General features: G+C 41.7%; 1 protein-coding gene across 1 annotated transcript; it reads left to right on the forward strand.

The window, feature by feature from the left end:
- Positions 1-829: 829 nt before the first annotated feature.
- akap1b (A kinase (PRKA) anchor protein 1b) lies at positions 830-20,408 on the forward strand. Its single transcript, XM_058633652.1, has 11 exons — positions 830-968; positions 5,491-7,145; positions 9,540-9,664; positions 11,266-11,392; positions 11,540-11,667; positions 12,865-13,042; positions 13,262-13,412; positions 13,770-13,837; positions 14,009-14,082; positions 14,174-14,239; positions 15,705-20,408. Exons 2-11 carry the CDS (start codon positions 5,516-5,518, stop codon positions 15,771-15,773), a joined length of 2,616 nt encoding a protein of 871 aa, XP_058489635.1. The 5' UTR covers positions 830-968; positions 5,491-5,515; the 3' UTR covers positions 15,774-20,408.
- The last annotated feature ends 2,593 nt before the right edge of the window (positions 20,409-23,001 follow it).

Here is a 23,001-nt window from a genome sequence, read left to right on the forward strand (position 1 = left end):
AATAAACTGAAACCTTGAAAACCTGAAATTGTCTTTCACCTTTCACCTCAGGAAATAAACACAACTTTGAATATACGATAACATAGCAGACAGACATGGAAATGGCCAGACAGAGATGTGTTTGTAAGGATCTGAAATATTTTGCTGAATCATCATTGTGTTGTTTGTCTGGATTTCAAAAAGCTACTGCGTTACTTGTGGTTATGACTTTGCCTCATTGTTTGTACTGTATCTCATTCCTGCAGGTATGGGTATGAAGGATTGATCCTATCTATCTATTGCATGAACCACACAGAGCTGGAGTGTCCCCAGACGGTGTGCAATTTCTAACAGCCTGAGGCGGTTCTGGAAGATGCAAAGCTCTACGTGGATTTCATTGTTCTAGGCATTTTCTTCCTCATCTGGCCACCTACCCTGTCCTCCGTTTCAAGACCAAGATGTGGGAGTGATAGGGTTTTGTCCTGTCTTATGCACAGCATCTGCCACATGTGCTCTGTTTTAGCTTAAATTCAGTCATGAGGAGGGCAAAGATACTGAGCCTCATTCAACAGAATACATGCTAGGGTAAACTTCATATTCTATAAGACAGAAAGGTGATGACAGTGTTTATAATCCTTTATTTCCCCCCCCAAAAAATGTATTTATTACGGTGGCCCTGAAGGTCAAAACACAACAACATTTCAGAAAACACAACGACATTTCAGAATCAGGGACATGTTAACAGTATGTCATGAGTTATCAGGGAACTCATGTGCCTTTACTGCACTCTCAAGTATCGCGAGACCACAGAGGGCCTCACTTTCTCACTATCGCGAGATTTGACCAGCTGTTTGGACTTTTTTTTTTTAGAGTGATGCTAGTCGGTCAACACGTGGGGAGGAGAGATTGACTTTCCAAGGGGACACGTCTGAAAAGGCACATTGTCAGTGGAGTTCTCATCGTGGCGGCACAGAGGAACCTAAAACACTGTGAGTAAACGAACAACTACTACATAGGAAAGGGCGCACCATATAGCGGCTAAGGTGGAAGAGCATGCTAGTCAGTAGCCGTCTGCATAATGTGCACTCTGTGTGACTTAGTTCAAATCCACTCACGGGGGTGTAACAGTGGCACATCTTTTCAAAAACACACATTTATTGATATTACCCCACCTCTCTGTGGGAGGTCTACAGTTTAACGTGTCTTAAAACTGGCGCAATGAGCCCTTGTCATTGAACAACTAGCCAGCACAATTCTCCAACATTACAGTCAGCGCACTCCGGCTAGCCTCTGTCCAGGTTGTGTAACTGGAGCTAAGCTAATTCCCTATCTCCTTTGCTCCGAGTGCACTAACTAAAGGACCGTATGTCGCTAATGGTGAAAATGCTTGTAAGTTGCCAGGGGAATTTCACCTGGCTATGTTTTGCCCCAGGCCCGGCTAGCAAGGCTAACGTGGAGGTCTGAGGCCCAGGCAGGACATAAGTGCTCTTTGGCTTAAAATGTCCTTTAACCCTGCTTCAGTGTGACACTTGCCCTCGGTGGTGCATTAGGTTACGTTTAAAGTTGTGACACAGTGGCTGTATATTGTGGCCTTACACGTTGGTCAGGTTGTGAATGAAAACTCGTCAAGTCGAGTAAAACACGAGGCTTTAACCGTGGGACCATCCATTCAACGGTCACAGTCACTGATCCAAAAATAATGCAGTGTGGGGAGTATGCGCTCAGATACGTGCTCATACACATACGTTCGAGCGTAATAGAAAGTATACCAGGGTCACCCTCTATCCCAGTGAAGAAATACTTAGTATTATGCTCAGTGGCCTCCCAACCTGCCATGCCTTTTCTCTTGGGAAAGTAGTAAAACGTTAGCGTGAGGTCACAGCCACCCTTTGTACCGGATTTGATCCCAGACAACACTACGCCAAACACCCTGCATATATCGGTCATTTTTGTAATTAACTACAATTATAGTATAAAGTATTGTATTTTATCACTCGACACAGGCGTCTCTCTTAACTGTTGAAGTTGTCTGATCAATTCGGCGTTCAATTTAGGCAACCAAATTAACACATTAGGCTATAATTTCTATAAAATGTTGTCGCTGCATGCTAAACCTTCCGCCCACCCGTTTTGTTTATATCCTCTCAAACATGGGTTGCACCGTGTCAGCAAATAATGTACAGTTGTGCAGCGAGGTTGATTTAAAGAGATTTGGTATGCGTAGCATAGCTTCCTCTACCTCACTGTATGGATACACTGAACGGTATGGATTTTAGACGCAGTACCCCGTTGTGGTCACCCACATAGCCGGCTAGCTAGTTCTATTAGCATGTTGTTTTAAAATTGGCGCACGCGACAAAGGTTGTTTTTTAAAGAGCATAGTTTGGAGCTACACGAGACGACGCAAGTGGGATTATATGTGACAAACGTAGTCCGTAGTATCCGCAGTAACACGTTGAAACGGTCCAAATCGTCGCTAAGAGTTGCTATTGGGACCCTCGCATACACTATCAGTAAAGTGGATGTAGAGTTTCCTGGTGGTGTCATGCTATTGCTAATTACATGAATGTGACTTTCGTTGTGTTTCTGTCGGCTAAATTCGCGGAATTAGCCTATTATAGCTAAGATAAATGCGAGATAGGTTGAAAGTTTGCTGTAGCAGTGAATACAGCCAGTGTTCCTGTTGTGTCATACTTTTGACAGAGGCATGCATGCAGCACATACAGCGTGGAACTCCAACGTTTATGTTCATTGTAACGTCACCCCCTCAGCGTTTTGGTTTCGGTACAGAGGAAAAAGCACGAGCCTTCTTATCAGCAATCAATGTGAAGTGGTAACAGTGGTGAAGTGGTAACAGTGCCATGGTTTGTCCATGTGTCACATTTACCAGTGATTGACCTTTAACTGATAGGGTACACTCTGAGGTCATGTTGCATGAGGGACCTGTGTGTTGAGTGTAGGGTAATCGGATAGAAATGCATTCAGATTAGAAGATAAAAGTTGTATATCTCTCTCATCACTGTTTTTTGTTTGTTGGGACAGTAGACTACGGCTGCCGAGCAGGCAGGTCAGGTTAAGTTGTCTTTACTTAATGTGTTGTAAAGTTTTTAACATGCAAATGCCCCCAACCACTCCTGTCTGGGATCTCAGGCCTGCATCTTGACTTGAGGGTGTCAAGAAAAGCACCAGGGAACACCCACTGTGTCCTGGGAAGACTGCTCAACATTTGTTTGACTGTTGCTAACTTTTGCTTTAACCTTGTCCAAGGTGAATGTAGTGTGGGCCACCATTGCATGGGCACATACACAGTGATCAAAGCTACAGGTTTTGGTGTGTGATCACAAGCTGAATCATGTGATCTCTCACACATAAAACACAGATATTTTGAAACTTTTTTGATTAATAAAAATAAATCCTGGACTAGTTAACTTATTTAACTGATAATAAATAATCTCAAAATGAAATAGAACATGCCGTCAACAATAAATTGTACCGTGTCATAAATTAATATTTCAAACATAAACCAACTTTCTCTTCAGTGAGAAAAGTGTGCTTTGATGATGGATTTCTTATTTTATTTTATGACCTTCCTGTGGTGGGTAATTTGCTCTGCATAGTCCCTCTTTTGAGGAGGAGGCTGTTCAACATAGAGTCTTTCATATGATTTCTGTCATCTGCAATGATGTGATTCATGCAGTCTGTTTTGACACAGCTCCTGTAGTTTTGTCAGTTGTCTGAATCCTTTTAATTTTTATTTAATTTAACTGATTAGCAGTGATCACATTTTTGCACTGAAACAATTTGTGCTTTGTAACATTTTGCAAAGCTGTACATAGATCCCGTGAGTCTCCATTTCTGATTTTATTATTTGCACAAAAGCCAGTTCTAATGCTGCAGTGCTGTATATTTTTGAAGTCAAGATATATTATATATTCCACTGGGGAAGCTAGTATTAATCATGCAGAAGAGGGTGATACATTTTGACCCGAATAGCAAACCAGAGGCATTCACCTCATGTTAAGACCTAATTCACTTAATGTTCATCAGCAAAACTTTTGAATTTGTCTATCATGTTTACATTTTGACTGGGAAAAAAGCTGCCTGAATTTAATAAAGCATAAATAAACTAATTAAGCAAACAGTGAACAGTGTTTCAAAGTGTATGTGGCACTGTATATAGCTGTACTTGAAATGTAAGTATCAATTCACAAAAGCAGCTGTGTGCCATCATACTGTAATCAACTGTAATTAGAGGTTACGATCTAAATGATTTTTCATTTGTTGGGACTGGCATGGTCAGACAGCTACTGTTTACTTGAAGGATTATATGCTGGAGGTTTTCAGTTTCAGCCCTCAGCTCTTCGTTTTACTAATTCATTGAGGATTAATTTGTCAAACTGAACCGCCTGCTTATTATGACCCAAGAATCACAGTTTGCCTGTCATATTTCTTTGGTATACACCTGGTGGCATGCAGCAGCAACAGTTTGTAAAACTATTTTGCTGATGTCTTCAGGGATGCACGTCCTTGTAATTCATAATACAATTGGATCAATGTCGTCACTGTATGCGCTTTATTTTAACAATAGAGCTAATTGGCACAATGCTTTTATTGCCTTTTCTTTATTTGCCTTTAATGTCTGAGCAGCCTTAAATGTACCACCAAGAACTTGGATGAGAAAAGTTAATTTCTTTCAGTACACACATGACGGGCAGCCCGAGTCATGCAAAACCCCTTTTCAGTGCTTGTTTTCATGCATTACTGAACAGTCTCTAAGCTCCATTGCCATTATTTCATCATAGAAATATCAATTTGGATAGGGTTTTTTTCCCCTCACAAAGTGAGGCAAGGTGTACAAGGTGTACATTCCAATAAAGTAGTTGTATATGTTTTATTGGTATGTTGAAAATTGATCGAGTAACTGCAACTCCCATCCTGCAGGGGGTGAACAGTTTATTTAGTTGAGCAGAGATCAGAAGTCAAGTCTCACTGGTGTGCTCTCTTTCTCTCTAAACAGATATTATATTAATACTGCATATTAAAATTTTCGATTTGCTTCAAACATCTCTACTCTTGAGTATTCTGTTTAGGTTGGTTAAACAATGCATTTTTTTGTTAGTTTGTCTGTCATATCACATTTAGGTTCTAAAATTTCCATCACCTCACCAGTTAAGAGCTGTCAATTTATGTTAATCCACAAATGGAATGTATTAAAATGATCACAACTGATATTATTGATAACATAACACCTTTTTTTGTTTTTCCTGAAACGTTATGGGGATGCACCTTGTCTTCCTTGAAAACTAAGTTTAAACCTTGAATCAGCATCGAGTCAACCAGTAGATCTACTGTGATTTTCTGCAACCTTTTGAAAGCAAAAGGTGATCAGGCTTTTGAAGTGGTGCCCACCAAAATATGGAGTACTCTTTTTCTTGATTTATGTTCTGCAGTGTCTGTTACTCGTTTTAAAAAAAACAACTAATACAAACTTGTTTTCTTTGCAACTTTCAGGTGTAGCTGCTAGTGTCCTGAGGAAATGCCGCTGAGGTTTCGCTCTGTTGTACCTTACACACTACCCGGAGTACTTGCACTAATCGGCTGGTGGTGGTACATCTCACGGAAGAAAGAACGACTCATCAGTCATGGCAGCCCAGAGGGGGCTCCAACTGATACAGCCATTATAACATCTCCAGCAGAGGGTAGCAATGGTTTGGTTGAAAAAGGCACCATATCCCCCACAAATGACACTGAATGCCACACCAACACATCTCCAAATGTCACCAGCCAGAAAACGGATAATGAAAACATTTCTCATATCCATGTTCAGGACACTGAAGCAGCACCTTTATTAAGACAAGGTTCTGATGAAGGTGTTGCTCATCCTGGCAGAAGAGAAGAAGTCCTGAAGCCTTCTGTCTTGACTCAGCCATCATCTGGCAAAGAAGAAACCCTGCTGGTGTCATTGAAAGACAATAAAGATGTAGAGGAAAGCTTGTCATTTGATGTGGTCATAGAGCCAGAGGAACAGCAGCTCAAGGATCCAGCCTCTGCTTTAGCATCATCGGTAGAGGAGGTCATCCTGCCTTGCCAGTCTAATGAAGTCACCATCTCCCCCACCACAACAACCTACCTTTCTGATGCAGAGAGGCCTGAGCCAGAGGGAGAGGTTGCAAAGCACCACAGCACTATTAATACACAAGATGAGGTCATTGTTTGTGCAGTCACCCCAGCCAAATTGCAGAGAGTGGTCCCATCAGAGGCCGTCTCTCAAGATACACCACCTTCGTTGCAGGATTTCCACCAACACATTCTAACGAGCACACCAGCCACTGCAGACCCAACTGCCATTGCTTTGACCACGGCGCAAGAGTCCCTCACCTTATCCGTGACCCCAGAGGACATCCAAATGCAGAGCAACAGTGGAGGTGAGCAGGATCTGGAACTTCTGGCAGCTGGACTCATTTATGGGGTCATCTCGGCAGCCACCCAGGAGATTCTTGGTGTCACCAGGTGCCAGATCACAGACAACAGCCAGCCCAGCTGCAGCAGCGGCAACAATAGCAGTCCACCACTGGCTAGCAGCAGACAATGCTCCAAACAGGAGCCAATAACAACAACACAGCAGCAACATCACCTGCTGACAAGTTCCATGCCGATCAACGGCGAGTCTACAGAGACACCAGGAAAAGAACAGCAGGGGATGACCAATGGATGCTCCTCAGCACCTGTATGGGAGCCTGTTGAGATCAGTCATAGGGATCATGAGACAGACAATGATCAGGCAGGCCACTGGCCTACAGCAACACAGGACGCAGCACAGAGCATGCCTCTGCTAAACATGAAACTGACAGGTGACGAAGCAGCCGTGCTGGCTGAGGACTCAGCTTGCAGCACATGCCACTCTGAGGACGGCATCAGTAGCGAAGACCTCCACAACAGCACGTTGGACAACCAAATAGATGTGATCCAAGTTACAGACTTGTCAGAAAAGGAAGCAGAACAGACTCAGTCACTAGCTGAGACCTCCACAGAGGCAGCCGGTTTGCCCGTAACAGATGAAAACTCAGTGGATTCTGTATGTGAGATAAAGAGGCTCAACGGAGTGGGTCTGAGGAATGGAGCTCATGGGACATGTGACATGGAGACGGACCAGGACCAGTCTGGAGGTGAGGCATCAATCTGTAAATGAATGAAGAATGAAAATGTAATTTCTAATACCGTAATCACACCTATTTCTGAACCAGATGCTTTGAACAGCTCTTTTTATTTTAAGTCCCCCTGTAGTCAACAAGTACCTAAAAGCTTTTGTGCACTTGAATAGGCAGTGCCATCTCCTCATGTCTGAGGATAGAGACATTTGTAAACAAGTAAAAGCAATTGTGTTAAACGAAAAATGCCTTGGCCAATCACAGGGGAATGCATTGACCATTTCTTCAAAGCTGTTGCCTAGGTAGTGGGTTGGAAAACATGCAGATAAGAAAAATCAAGAAAGCATACAAGATGGTATCAACTGTTATCACAACATATTTTTCCTTTTAATCGACCCCCTTTTATTGTGTAGGGCCTATCCATGCACTCCATCTATAGGTTCAATTACAGAAGTCAGTAGAATGGCCCCATTAATCGAAGCTGTCTGTGATTCTTGTTTTGGTGATGTGAGTTAGTAGTAGTGTTGGTAAGTGTGTTGGTCCTAGGAACCATAAACAGTCTTCACCAGGTCCTTTGCACAGCAGCCATTTTGACTGGTCACAGTTGGAAAACAGGTGTAGCTAAGTGTATTTAGCTTCTGCAGTTTCAGTGTACATGCTGGTTCACTGTTGCACACTTGTGACGGTTTTCCTGCATGTCAAACTGGCTGCTGTGGAAAAGGCCCACACTTCTCAGCTGGGATTGGCACAGCCCCCCTCCCCCCCTCCGATGGAGGATACAGCAGTAGATAATGGATGCTCTAGATTAGTCTCTGATGGGTTTGGAACCATTGCTACTCACCATTTAATCTTCATTTGGTCACTTTTTTCAGTGTACTTGCTGAGCCTGGCTTCAAGGCCCAGTAGTTTTAGCTTGACCTGGGATTTAGCAAATGCATCTTTACCATGGTCTACTACTTGTTGCATCACAGCTCCATATGACCTGTGGAGTCCATCTTTTCATATAATCCCCCATCATATGGTGTAATGACTCAACTGTGAAATTTGATCTGGCCGAGCAGCTTGAAGGCCTCCTCCTCGACGTCTTCAGGGAGCAGTTCAGTGTCGTGTCATGGGTTTTTAGTCTCAGATCAGACCTCTACTTCTAATTTTCTCAAATGCTAACATAACCAGAATGCCCCTGTAAGATAAGGTAGTTTCACATTATTTGTGGTTGTGGTTGGTTATGGTAAAACCAAAACCCAACTACACATTGTAATTTCCTATCAAATGTAAATGTAATGCTGCTATTTCCACTTTCACCCTGATCACACTCTTTCACAATATTCACACTGTGAATATTGTGAAATGCTTGACATCCCCTAAAGCTGTGTGTTTTAGAATTGTGCTGCTTACTGGCAAACAGTCAAACATATTTTAAAATCATAAGCAGAGGTGATTAGTAGACAAGCACATTCTTCATGGTGGCACGCTCTGGCTGTATTCATTTCAGGGTGAAAAAAAGTGTACATGTTATCATTAACAAGCATCATGGTGACTATATGCAAAACAAAGGTAGAAGGTAGAAAAATTAAAACAATTCTGACATGGAGACAAACCAAAAAGACAAGCTAGTTTGTAGGGATGCCTTGAAACCCGTCTGCTAAACTGCATACAGTGAATTGAGCACTCTTTAGTAGAATTTGGTGTCTAAGATGTGTTAACACAGGACAGTTTAACCATGAGCAAGCTTGTAGCGAAGAGGTTCAAATCCTATTTGTTTTGCAGACTTTAAAAGAGGGCCTTATTTCTTCAAAACACTACATTTTCCAACTGTATCATCTTTATAAAAACTGGGTTTCAGTTGCTACATGCAATGCAGACACAGATGCAAGAATCACAGACTGACTCATGGGAAGTGGGTTTCATTGCCTGCCCTCAACATGAAAAAGTAAAGCCTGCTATGAATATGAACATGGTTACTGAAACCAAACCCCTTCACACATTTGACAAGCGTTTGCAAGACAGAAAGAATAAACAAAAGGAACTGTGAATCCAGCTGATATACTGTATGTACCTGAGATCATACAGCACAAAATTGTCAAGCTGCAGTGATGAGCACAATCCCAACCCACACCTTTGAGACTTGTGCAAAGACTTAGTTTTGCTCATGACTGACTGATAGAATCGTTCTAGTTATTGCAGTTAAACGGTTATCGGCTGTGTATTCAGAAAATGTATCAGGCTTGGAAGGATGCTGTAAAAAGTGAAACGGCTTTGAAAAGGAAAAAAAGTTTCCTCATTGCTGCTGCTGCTGCTTTGTCAACATATTGCTTCGGAAGTGCACTGCAGCTTTAAATATTAATGTTGTTGGAAATTTGGAAATTGCTTGTAAAGTTGACATTAATTTTGTGTGCCTGTGTCTGTCCTCAGGCTCTGATGTGAATAGTATGGACTCCGTTGACAGCGGCTGCACTATGGGTACAGGGGAAAGCCAGAGCAACCATGCTGCTTCCTTGACCTCTGAGCTTGCTATTTGGGAGATAGAGGTGCCAAAGGTGAGTGCAAATACATAAGGTAAAACATACCATGTTTGTGGGAAATCTTTGATCACTTCCCTTTACACCTGACACACAAGTTTGTTCTTCCTTCATATGCACTAATGCCATGTTTGCACTAGCACGACTCAACTCAGCACAGCCATTTTGCGTTTCAACTAGCAAAAGTACCTGGTAACAAGTGAGCTGAGGCAATACTATGCGAGATGTCGCCAGACTGCCGCCCACTGATTAGTCCGACACAAGAATCAAGCCGAACAATGCCAAACTGTAGATCAGTTAAAAAGACTTAACAATCCTAAAAACGTGGGTTAATCTCCAACAATTACCAGGGAAATGTCTAAAATCTCAATATTTAAGGTGTCTGGTGTGTTTAGCGACAGCAAGCCACGTCACAAACCCTGCCACAGTGACTGTCAGTCATGGATGAAGTACTGAACAAATATTTTTTATTAACTGATTCTACTAGTCACTGATTTGTGTGGGTCGCGTGTAAAACAAAGTCACAGCAGTTTCTGTGCTGTGACGACTCCGCCCTGGTTGAGGAGGTAATATATTGTAATGAAAACACAACCTAAACTGTGCCGTGGCGAGTCGAGCTGGGACCGTAAGGTGGAAACGGGGCTTAACTGTTCAATAAAAGGTTTGTGCTAACCTCAGTGGGCATGCAAGGACCAGTGTTGTGTAGGGTTGGGTATTGTTTAAATTTGACAAATTTCGATGTTTCTTATCTCTATCTATATATATATATATATATATATATATATATATATATATATATATATATATATATATATATATATATATATATATATATATATATATATATACACACACACACACACACACACACACACCCACACCATATTACCATGTGGTAACAAAATGTTTTAAATAAAATTTCAACAGAGCAGCAATTAAGGAAAAGTAATAACTAGATTTTGATTGTACAACCTGTGACATTGATGCGCGACTCTGCCAACGCTGGTCCTGGCAGATCTATAAAAACACATGGTACGCACACAAGGAGAGGGCTAGAAGGAAGGAAGAGGGCGACTGAGTGTGTCTCTGAAATGAAGAAACTCGCTATTGGGAGCTTGTAATTTGCCATGCAATCGGTCTTTGTGGCCTATTGCAGTTATTTCACTTTTGCTAAATATTCTAACCCTCACAGCTGCTTCCGTACATCAATTCTAAGACTTAATTTGAATTGGGTAAAAAGTGATGGGTGTAGATGTGATGACGTTCTGCTGCAGCACAGCCACTCTTATTTTTGTCTTTATTGTGATGCATCTTTAAAATGTTTGGTTCCAAAACCTGGGGGAAGATTAAAATATAGATTTGGTGATTTCTCATTATCTTTTCTTATGCAGTATGAGAATCGATACACCAACTAAAATATCGATATTTTAATTAATAAGTTAAGGCGCTCTAAAGGAAATAGTCCCTGCAAGTTTCACTTGCCTGCTTTGCTACTCGATGTTGGTGCTGCTCAAATGAAGGAAGGAAACTTTGGCGTGTGGTACCCTGTGATTCCCACCCCATCCAAGACATCTATTGTTGACATATCATTGTCTCTGCTGCCTGTCTTTCTGCTCCAGCATCTTGTCGGACGGTTAATCGGGAAGCAGGGGAGATTTGTGAGTTTCATCAAGCAGAACTCTGGTGCAAAGATCTACATCTCCACCCTGCCTTACACACAGGACTTCCAGATATGTCATATAGAGGGTGAGTTCGACCAACCACATCCACACTTCTTCCCTTCTTCTCCACACAGAAGAAGGGGCAGGGTGCAGGGAATCATGGAGGACTGAGGATTTTAACGAAACTTGCTTTGGATAGCACCTGAAACGCTTGTGTTTGATCTCTCTACAGGTGTACAGCAGCAGGTTGACAAAGCCCTGTCGTTGATTGGGAAGAAGTTTAAAGATCTGGACATGACAAACCTATATGCACCTCCACCACCTGCACTCACATTGCCATCACTTCCCATGACTTCCTGGGTAAGGATGGGCTCTCTGGCTGCTGCTCTGAGCCTCCACATATCAGAAAGCCACCATGTTCTAATTTTTAATCCAAAATTGGGGGATACGCTTTGCTTTTTGACCTAAATGACCCATTCACACCTACTAACATCTGAGTGATTTGATCACAGGTGGACAATCTATTTACATCTTAATCTACTTCCTGTTTCTACAGAAGCAAGTTCAACTTGTTTAGCCAAACCTTAAAATCAAGAGAGAGACTTGTCCAATGAAGCAAGTTCAACAAACCCAGGATATGTTTTTGTATCTTGTTTGACTTTCCCTAACATTGACATTGTTAATACCATGGGCTACAAAGCTTGCTGCAAGCTGGCTCGGTTAACTCTTACTTTGCTACAAGAGAACTAGTGGTAGAGGTGAAGCCATTAATTAATTCATCGAGGTGCTGACCGAAGCTATTTTTAAGAACTTGATATAGTTCTTGGTATGTCGATATGAGAAGAAACATTGATAATTAACCTCCAGCGTTGATGGTTTTAGTAACCGAAACAAATATAATATAATGATTTGATGACTGGCGTTGCACTTAAAATATCAGAACTTATTTAAAGCTTTTCTGAAGATGAACTATATAAAAACTATACTATATAAAAAAGTGCTAATATCTAATATGTAGTAAAACGATGTTATATTTTTTTCCATCTTCATTATCGCCATTGTCTTGTGTTTGTACACATGCTCCATTTCTTTTCCTTTCAGTGAATTTCTATAGCTGCGCTGCAGCACCAAACACAGGCCTGGCATATATACTTCAGTGCTTGGAGGGTTTTGTGTATTGTGCAAGAAATTATAATGTGTATATACCTAAAACCTTTAAAGAACAAAAAAGAAAAGGGTTCGTTAAGGGAAAGTTCTGATTCTGTGTTTTTAAGACCTTACCATCTTTCTGTAGTAAATCACTCGGATCACAATCCAATGTCTTTTTTGACGAGTGGTTATTATTTCTTAGAGTTCAGAAACTTGGACTATCAATGCAGCATATGATGTACCGTCACTCCCTTCTGCACCTTACCAGCACTTTGTCCAGTTTTCCTCCAGCTTGTCTCCTCGCTGTAGGTTTATTCTGATTTTAGGTTTGCACCATACAAACCTGGAAAGTAATAATTGTGGTTTTAGCCTCAATAATAGGCTAAAACATGTAATTTGTCCTCACAGCTCCTGCTTCCCAGTGGAGTGACCGTTGAAGTGATAGTGGTGAACATTGTGTCAGCCGGTCACGTCTTTGTCCAGCAGCACACTCACCCTACCTACCACGCCCTGCGAAGTCTCGACCAGCAGATGTTCCTCTGCTACTCCCAGCCCGGCACCCCGGCCTTGCCGTCACCTGTTGAAGGTAACCACGGTCACACAGTGCGGTTAAAGACTCAGGGTTTCTGCAAAACTTGTTACTTTCTCCAAATATTTGATCATCTCTACCCAAAATATATTAAATAATTTCAGAGAAACAAAACGTGCAAATAAATTCTGTTTTCTCCCCAGTTTGTCCAGTAGATGGAGCTGTTTAAACACTGTAGTCAGGAAGACTTTGCAACCATATGTCTGTGTCTTGCAGTTGGTGTGATCTGTGCAGCCCCAGCGGTGGAAGGTGCCTGGTGGAGAGCTCAGGTCATCACTTTTTACAAAGAAAGCAATGAAGTGGAGATCAGATATGTTGATTACGGAGGCTACGACAGAGTAAAGATAGATTCATTACGGCAGATAAGGTGAGTGTCACTGTGATGGAAAACGGTGTTTAGAACATAGAACGGAGGATTTAAACATGCATAATGTACTGGCACGGGGGGATAACTCATCTACCATACAGGGGCAGGTCAACTTTATACGGTTCCAGTTGTTAGGACATAGTGTGAAACCAGACCAAGACTAAAGCAGTAACAGCCTGCCAGATGTGCTCCATATATGTGTAAAATGACAGACCTTAATTTGGAATTATTGAGCTTTGTTCACTTTTTGTCAAAATGTCCTATTCTTGAAACAACTGTATGCAAACTTTTAAAATAACTTTGAATGGAAATATGCTTCAGACTTATTTTAGATTTTTCTCATCTCCTTTTTTCCAGGTCTGATTTTGTAACACTACCATTTCAAGGTGCAGAAGTACTGCTTGACAACATTGCCCCTCTTCCAGGTACAAAACAGTTTATTTTGACATGTAGTTATAAAATCTATACATCAGAATTCAACCTCGGGGGAGTAAATCAAACTGTATTGAGATCAGTGTGGTCTTGTAACATCCAAGTCCAGGCTGATTTGTGTTATCTGCAGATATTAACGGTAAATTTGAAATGTCTCTGTACAGGAGAGGATCGATTTTCACCAGAGGCAACATCGGCGTTGGAGGAGATGACCAGAGCAGTGCCACTGCTTGCACAGGTGCCTCCAGCTTCCTCACAGTAGATCCACTGTAGAAAGACTGTAGCGTGTCCTCTAATCTGGCTGTTTGTCTGATTCTGTTTTTGTGAAGGTATCAAGCTATGACAACAACACAGGCCTCCCACTGGTCCACCTGTGGAACATGGTTGGAGATGAGGTATGATGCTCTGCCAGTCACACACACTGTTTGAGAAACATTCATTTGAAGGGCAACCAAACCTCCTCTCGTGAGGCTAACTGCCCAATGCCTGATTTTGCAAAATGAGTGACAGAGAGAGAGACAGTGAGGAGCAGTGCAGGGGGCATGGTCAGGACGAGAATCTGGCACTGAGTTACAGCTGTGTTGAGGGTCCAGCCTCTCACTCGCTTGCTCGAGGCTTCCAGCGGTTTGGGTCATGTCCACACGGAAAACTAATTTTTGAGCCGTTTTGAGAACGTTTCCAGTGTCACTTCAGGCGCTTCTCCGTCTCCAAGCAGGCTCTCTGTAACAAACGCAGCCTGTATCAAGTGCTGTCGCGATGAAGTGCAGGGGAGCCGAGTAGATCTAAGTAATACATGTAGATAGTTAGTAGACATTGTCTTCGCTCCGTGGTCCGTCTCAAACTGTTTGTGTAGAAGACGCTTTAGTGCTGCAATTAAGGGAATAACAGATGCATCAGATGAGCTCATCTCTTTAGTTAGCTGCTCAACGGGGGCGAGAAGAGAGAATGTTCTCTGGTGTGAAGTGAATGTCATGGGAGTTCATAATAAAGAGACTTTCCAGCATTTAATAGGTGCTGTTCCACCGTGTACTCGCATCTTGTTGGAACCGTTTTATTGGTGTTCCAAACTGATGTTGGGCAGAATCTAAGCTGGAATAGACAGGCGTTTTTGCATGCGTCATCACAACGTCCTGTTTTGGTCGTGTTGTTTCGGTGTTTAGTCTTTTTTGGCCATTTTCAGTGGCTGAATTTTCTGTGCATCTCTAATCTGTACTGTTCATTCATGTAAAAATAGTGTCTGTTAAAACAGGCTTTGTTTTCTCCTGCCCTTATTTTTACGATTCAGTTTCACTGTTAATCCTGACTTGAGTTACTTTTCGTTGAATGTAGTTGGCAACACTGTCAAAGAGTATGATGACGACAACGACACCAATAGTGACAAAGCGAGACAAGTGGGACTATGACATAATCGCCTTCCCAAAGTAGCGCATTCATTGTCTACAAAAAAATAAAGTTTCAGATTTCCCAAAACACGCATTTTGTGTGGACGCCTGCGATACAAAAAAAAACCTCTACCTATTCACAACACATTTCCGTGTGGACAGGCCCTTAGAGAGAAAGGCGAGAAAAGAAAGAACGGTTACATTTATTCAAAGTGGAGCCTGCTGTGGGTCCTTTTTGACTTGTATGCCTCATATTGTCCTACTGTAGCCTGACAAAAGGGCCTATCACTAGTTTTCTAGTTTTTCCCGAGTTGAAAACTCCAGCGTTAACATCAATCAAAGGCAAAGAACAGCAAAATCAAGATTGAAAATAATGAGTGAAAGCAAAATAATAATTGAAAGTAGTAGAGGCATGAATATAACAGATTGTGTTTGCCCTGAGTGACGACTCTGTATGATCGTGCTGTCTTTGTTCCAGGTGATCTCAGTGAACCGTACGCTGGCAGAGAGAAGCCTGGGTGTCTGGGTGGAAGGATTTTTGAACTAACACGCTCTGACCTTTTACAACTTCATCCTCCCACGTTATTCTGTCGTGGTCAGCGTTGTGGGAGCCGCCCCACCACTGGATCCAAGAAGATTGTTTTTCGTTCTTTTTTCTTTTGTTATTGTCCTCTTTACCCTTCCCCGTTCCTTTTGAAAAGAAATTAAAAAAGTAATTGCAGGCATAATCCACAAGAACACGGCACTGCTTCGAAATGAGACGACCTCCCCCTCTGATACTTGTACACTAAATGAACTTGAAGAGGTACATGGAGTTTTTAAAAAAAAGAAAGAATCTATATTATAACTTAATAAAGGTGCAGCAAATATTTTTTTTCCTCCACCCATCCTACCTTAATTTTTGCTCTGGGCCTTTGCACTTTGACTGTGGATCATCATGCTGTGTGGAGAAACTATGTTCTAAATTGTCACTGACACCACGGCTGGAGTCGCGTGCAGGTCACTAACTTTGTGTCGTGTGGATAGAATGGTGGGGGACAGAAAGGCTTTGGAGGCTGAAGGGTAAAGGGAGGATCCTGGTGGAGCACAGAGCACCAACTGCTCTGACACTGACTTTTCTGGTGTCTCCATCCAGAGCTGCAGCAGCACCTTCAACCAGGACAGAGAAACCCCCCCCCCCCCCCCCCCTCCCCTCCGCTTTTCCTTTGCTCCTGATTTTCTCCACCAACTTTCACTGCGTCACAGATTAACCTGTGGGAGTTTCATGCTACCACACCAGGAAAACTTGGGCAAGATCTCTCAAATTATTTAATTTCAAGGTACTTTTGGACAGAGAGCATTTTGTTGGATTTTAATCCTCACAATGACGTTCTGTCAACTGTAAAGATCCAACATGAGAGCATGTTTGCACCTTCTAAACCCCGACCGTTAGACATAAAAGTCCTGATGATAAATGATACACACCCGCGGAGCACTTTATTAGGAACACCAGCTTATACATCAACTCCAGCAGGAGAGTGGCAGCAGAGCAAAACCTTAAATGATTTTGAGTTTAGAAGAGCAGGAGATTAATCAGCAGATGATATGCATATCCAGATTTTATGCAGATTGGGTTTTGACATCAAACATTTGCAGGTGGTTTGGTTTGGTACATGATGCATCGCAGTCTGAACACTCTGGCAGCTCAAATCAGATTTTAAATTGTACTTTGCTTCACTCTAAACAACAATGATGTCAAAACCAATCCCAAATGCACAGCTGAGCCGGCTGGGGCTACAACATGAAACAAAATACGTTTACCTTCTCTTCACTGCGACACAACAGGCCGATTGTTTTGAGAAATTCACCTCCATTTCTTTTCCACACCACACCTCTGGGTATGCATACTGTGTTACCAAGGCAACCCTTGCAGAAACACTGGATAGGACCGTCTGCCTGAAAATATCTGATCTCAAAAGAAAGTAGTCGGTGGAACTGAGATTCAAGATTCTTTGTCATTCCAACACACATTGCAGTCTCTCCAGAACCCGGTCTGCCCAAACAAAAAAAAACAATTTAAACTTAAAATATAGAATTAAAAATGTAAATCTCTGGAGGTAAGGTGCTGAGTGACTATAAAATAATTAAAAAGAATAGAATAATACATTTAAAATTTAAATTAGTGCAAAGAGTAAGAGAAGTGAATTGGAGGATGAACTGATGCTGTCCAGAGAGAGGACAACTGGTGATGTTCTAATAAAGTGCTCCCCGAGTGTGTATTTGAACACACTTTTGCTCCAAGTGAAGAACAGAAGCTGAATTTGGTGAATTTTTTTCTCTCAAAATACTATCAAAACGACAATTAAATTTTGAGGTGAAACGGCTGCTAGAGGTCAGAGGTGACGGTTCTGCTCCCGCTCTGTACACGCGTGACGGCACGTCACTGTACGTCTCCTCTGGTTTCATCCTCTGACCAAAGAAATCCAGACTTGGTGTGCTGGTACACGGCATTAATACACTACGTTAGTGATTGATGTGATGTAATTATAATGTGCAGCAGACTGACCTCGACACACTTATACAAGGAAAACCACTGAAAAGGAGACGCCACTGCTGCCCTTCACTGTAGAACTTTGACTGCGTCAAATAAACTCTGGTGCAGGGAAAGAGGAGGATCGTGTTAAAGCTGCACTAGGCAACATATTTATGACGTAATGAATCAGTAAACCCTTATTGATCTTTCAGCGTGAGGTTCACCAGGTGATCTGAGAGAGAGCTAGACTTCAGGGGAAGTTTGCCCAATCATAGGTCAGTGCAGAGAGAAGGGACGCTCCTATTGGCTGTTCACAAAGGTCGCTATTCCAGCACTGGAGTAACTGATTATGCTGCAAAGCAAAACCCGAGAAGAAGATTAAGACGATAAATGCAATAACCCATGTGTCAGTGTGGGTGGAGAACGTCAGAGTCTTCATGAACTGTCCATGAAACTAAACAACTATTTGTGCAGCTTTAACTTCTCTTTATAGTGACAACAGTTGAGATGATTTAGAAGCAGATGTAATTTAATCCATTCTGGATAATTCTGGACATCATCATCGTCAGAGCCATGAATTTAAATAGTGACGCAGCGAATTGGGATATTTATTGAAGGGAATTTGAACAATATGATGGGATGTAGTATTGAAGTACATCACTAACATGAAACAGTAATGTTGTCACAAAGGAATGCATTGCTAATTTTATGGGGGATAAGTAAATGTGGAGAATGTAGGACATGGAAAATGAAGGCAAAAATCAGCTATTGTTGCCATGGTAATGAATCCCAGTTAGTTCTGATTGGCAGAAATGTCAATAACAATTAATTTTCACACATGAAGAGTTTGCCATTCACACAGCGGGAGGTTTTCATGATCGGTCGTGTCTTTGAGTCAAGGACGCAGGAATTTTCCACATAGTTCCCTGCTGTCTTCTCTCATGGATGAGAGTGGACATTGGGAGTTTAGCTGTGAGGGCTGCAGGGAAAAGTGATGGAACATGTCTTCTGTGTTCTTGCACGAAGCCTCTCTGGACGGCTTCAGTGCATGTGTGAAAGCAGCTTTAAATGAACTAAGTGTGCTGGATCAGAACCAGCATCATTTCTGTCAGGTGGTTGGATGTTTTAAGTTCACGTACAATGATTAAGAAGCATAGACTGTATATAAAAATGGACGTAGTCTTCTGGTTGCAAAGCAAACTCGCTCAGTCTCACTGGTGTCCACTCGCGTGTCATTCTTTATCGTCTATTTTCCTCTAAATGGGAACAGGATTTACAAAACTGACATGTACTATTGACGAAGACCTGAAACTAGTGATTGAGACCATAAACTCCTCAGGAAAACGTTTTAAATCAAGTGAGATGTCGTCTCATTTTCCTACAGACTTTCATTAAAAATGGAGTTCTTTTGCAACCAGCAGAGTTGCCCCCTGGTGGCTAATTGCTACTTCTGCTACGTCTTTCTTCCTGGGCTCCACTTTTCAAACCGGAAGACCGCTTCTATTTTTATATACAAACTATTCTACAAAAGCCAGGTTTAAAGGTCCAGTATGTAAGAATTAGTGATATCTAATGGTCTTTGTTTGTTTCATTTTGCTTCTGCTGATTTGTCCTTTTGTGCTGCTGTAAAAACACTGCACAGTTCATTTAGAAACAGACAAATGAGCTTTATTTTTAGTTTGAAAACTTGAACGGATTTGTCATGAAGTCAGACCGTGTGTCTCTGTATTTGCTCTTCTGATATGATCGCGTTAGACTGAACACGAAGCAGCCGTGTGAGGGGGAAAATAAAGGGATTCACTTCCACCTCACGACTGCCGGTACAAAAACATGTACTTTTACTCCTTTTCATTTTCTGTGGAAACAAAGTCCAGGTTCTTTTAGCAATAAGGCAGCTTTATTTGGACAATTTGAAGGACAGTCTGTGGGTGTATATGTTCCGTATCTGACACTAAGGACAAGCAAAGTGAACTGTAACGTAGGTAAACTTCAATAATGTATCTCAGGAAAGGTTAAAAAGGTGATAAATGGTGATAAATGGACACGCAGCTGATGGTGTCTGTGCTTGAACATATGAAATGCTGGCGTACAGGAAATTGTATTGACGTTAAACGTGTTGAGGAAGGCGAAGCACACGTTGGTGATGTTTGTTGTTGGCTTGTGTGCATCGCTCCTCACATGAACTCGGCTCATTACTCTCCCTGCTTTACTTTTTAATCTATAAATTAATGTAAACCTCTTTGCTGCCCATAGACCTTGTAGAGCTCTGTTCATTTCTCTGTACAAAAGATACTCGGTACTTTTCTATAACACTGGAGACAAGCAGATTTAAAGGGAACATGTGTGTTTTTGTTAATGATGTTTTTTTCTTTGGTCTGGTTCACCCTGCCTCTCCCTGCCTCTCCCTGCCTCTCCCTCCCTCTCCCTCTCCTTCTCTCACTCAGTGTTCCCACACTGTGCAGGGGCTGATTTATAAGTGTTTGCACAGCTAGACAAGTCATCATTTGATTATTTAAATGGATGTTCAAGCTGTCGTGCCCAAAAGCATTTACCATGTACAGACCAGGCTAACCTTCTTTTCTTTTGTTGCTAGGCTCATCTGTAAGTTTGATTTGCTGATTGTACAGATCTATTAGAGAGAGAAAAAAGTAATAAAAGTTATTGAAAGTGTTTCTTGGTTTGTTCTTTCTTTGTCATATATCTTTGTCTGACAGATGTTATGTAACAATCAGAGTACTGAATTATTCTACTCAAGTAAAAGTACCACTATTTTTTATTTTAGTGCATTTTAGTGCAAGTAAATGTACTGGTCCTAAAAATCTCATATCTTAACTCTGGTTAAAGTAAAAAGTAACTTGTAAAAGTTACTTAATTACTTTGGTTGGGGTTCTTTCTTGTGTCGTACAAAAAGGACAAGGGAACACAAATCCCACATTAATTGTTTTTAAATAAAGGCAAATCTTTACAAATGAAAGTGCTGAAAAAATAAAATATGTATCATATATATATATATATATATATATATATATATATATATATCAGTAAGAATGGTCAAAGGTCACAAATGCTTCAACTTTCTCACTCCCTGAGTGAGTGAGAATGTTCACCTGTCCAAATCACTCACCTGTCCTCATCATCACCCACCTGTCCTCATCATCACTCACCTGTCTTCATCACTCTCCTGTCCTCATCATTCACCTGTCATCATCACTCACCTGTCTTAATCACTCACCTGTCCTCATCATCACTCACCTGTCTTCATCACTCCCCTGTCCTCATCATTCACCTGTCCTCACATCCACCTGTCTTCATCACTCACCTGTCTTCATCACTCCCCTGTCCTCATCATTCACCTGTCCTCACATCCACCTGTCCTCATCATTAACCTGTCCTCGAATCCATCTGTCCTCATCACTCCCCTGCCCTCACCATCCACCTGTCCTCTTCATCACTCCCCTGTCCTCATCATTCACCTGTCCTCACATCCACCTGTCCTCATCATCACTCACCTGTCTTCATCACTCAACTGTCTTCATCACTTACCTGTCTTCATCACTCCCGTCCTCACATCCACCTGTCCTCATCATCACTCACCTGTCCTCATCATCACTCACCTGTCCTCATCATCACTCACCAGTCCTTATCGCTCACCTGTCCTCATCATCACTCACCTGTCCTCATCATCACTCACCAGTCCTTATCGCTCACCTGTCCTCATCATCACTCACCTGTCCTCATCACTCACCTGTCCTCATCATCACTCACCTGTCCTCATCATCACTCACCTGTCCTCATCATCACTCACCAGTCCTTATCGCTCACCTGTCCTCATCATCACTCACCTGTTCTTATCGCTCACCTGTCCTCATCATCACTCACCTGTCCTCATCACTCACCTGTCCGCATCATCATTCACTGCCAAAGTTTCTGGTGCGTGAATAAATTATTTTCTTTTTTCTTTTCAGGTCAACTTTTTTTTTTTACGGATGTGATTTTAAACACAGTGAAGTACAGAACCTCTGAAAAGACACAAATGACACATTTATATAGTGCTTTCCTAGTGTGATGATCACTCAAAGCTGTGTGAGGTTTTGCCCAAGGACACATCAGCATTGTAGACTAGCGGAGTCGGGAATTAAACCAACCACCTTCGAGTTAAAAGACGACTCGCTCTACCACTGAGCTGCCATCGGTAATATCAAAACAAAGTGCTCCTCAATTTCTGGCAATGACTTTTATAATATGAAAATCAACCTGCTTTACTGTATCACTGACTTACTAAAGTAAAGTCAATAAAAAAAAAACTGTATGTTCATGTTTCAAAACTCTTTTGTGGTTTCTGGCAATAACTTGAGTTCAGAATCAGTCACAACCCACATTATGAAAATCAGTTTTACTGGATCAATTTTGACCCATTTCAAATTAAAAGTCCCATGCTGCATTGTTTCAATGGCTACCTTTGTGTTTTGCTCAGAAAGAACAACGTGAACCCACTCGAGAGAACAAATCAATCAAATCCTCTTTTTCATCCTCCTCCTCCAATGTTCTCTGACGTGCTTTTTCACCATCAGATAATTAATTAGACAAAGATGACATCAGCACTGCATTGTCAACTGAATCCACATCACAGATACAGGCCAGAAGAAAAGCCTCTGACAGTCTCACAGGAATCACACCATGGTCCAGAAATCCCTTTGCCCAAATCCTTCCGAGGGCTTGTCACTGAGCTTCTGAGTCGTTAAAGGAACTGTTCCCAGAAAGCAGTGTACACTTCTCTTTAAATCCCATAGCGATCTCATTTTTAATTCCATATTCATCACTTTTGTGTCCATGAAAACATGCAGAAGATCACGTGTATGAAGTTTGTCTCTTTAGGATTGTGTTGTCCCTCTAATGAAGACGATGTCAGAGACATGAAGGCTCACGGACAAACAGAAAATTCATTTCTGTAACCTGAAACATTAAAACATCTCTACATATTTAGGCTCAAATAAAGTCAGATCAGTGCTAAAAAGTATCTGTAGGAGGCTTTTAATTTCAAAAGGTCAATGTTGTATAGTTCACCTCTTATGTACTCTATGTATATCCATGTATTAGACCATTATGTGTAGTGTTAAAATGTCACTCATTGGGCCGTCCCTCCACACTGCCAGGATGCAGACGGACTCTAAGCAGGAGGCAGGCGCGTATTAAAGCAAAACTAACTTTTTGAGGGACCAAAGACTATATTTGTTTATAATTTTTTTTTTTTGGTGAATTCGTC

This window comes from Solea solea, chromosome 7, assembly GCF_958295425.1.
Source record: "Solea solea chromosome 7, fSolSol10.1, whole genome shotgun sequence".
Classification (NCBI taxonomy): Eukaryota; Metazoa; Chordata; class Actinopteri; order Pleuronectiformes; family Soleidae; genus Solea; species Solea solea.

Excerpts from the sequence above, each read along its gene's own strand:
- akap1b (XM_058633652.1), top strand. The coding sequence starts at position 5,516 with ATGCCGCTGAGGTTTCGCTCTGTTGTACCTTACACACTACCCGGAGTA. Across the intron at positions 11,393-11,539 it reads CCAGATATGTCATATAGAGG|GTGTACAGCAGCAGGTTGAC; the intron begins GTGAGTTCGACC and ends ATCTCTCTACAG. Across the intron at positions 11,668-12,864 it reads CACTTCCCATGACTTCCTGG|CTCCTGCTTCCCAGTGGAGT; the intron begins GTAAGGATGGGC and ends TTGTCCTCACAG.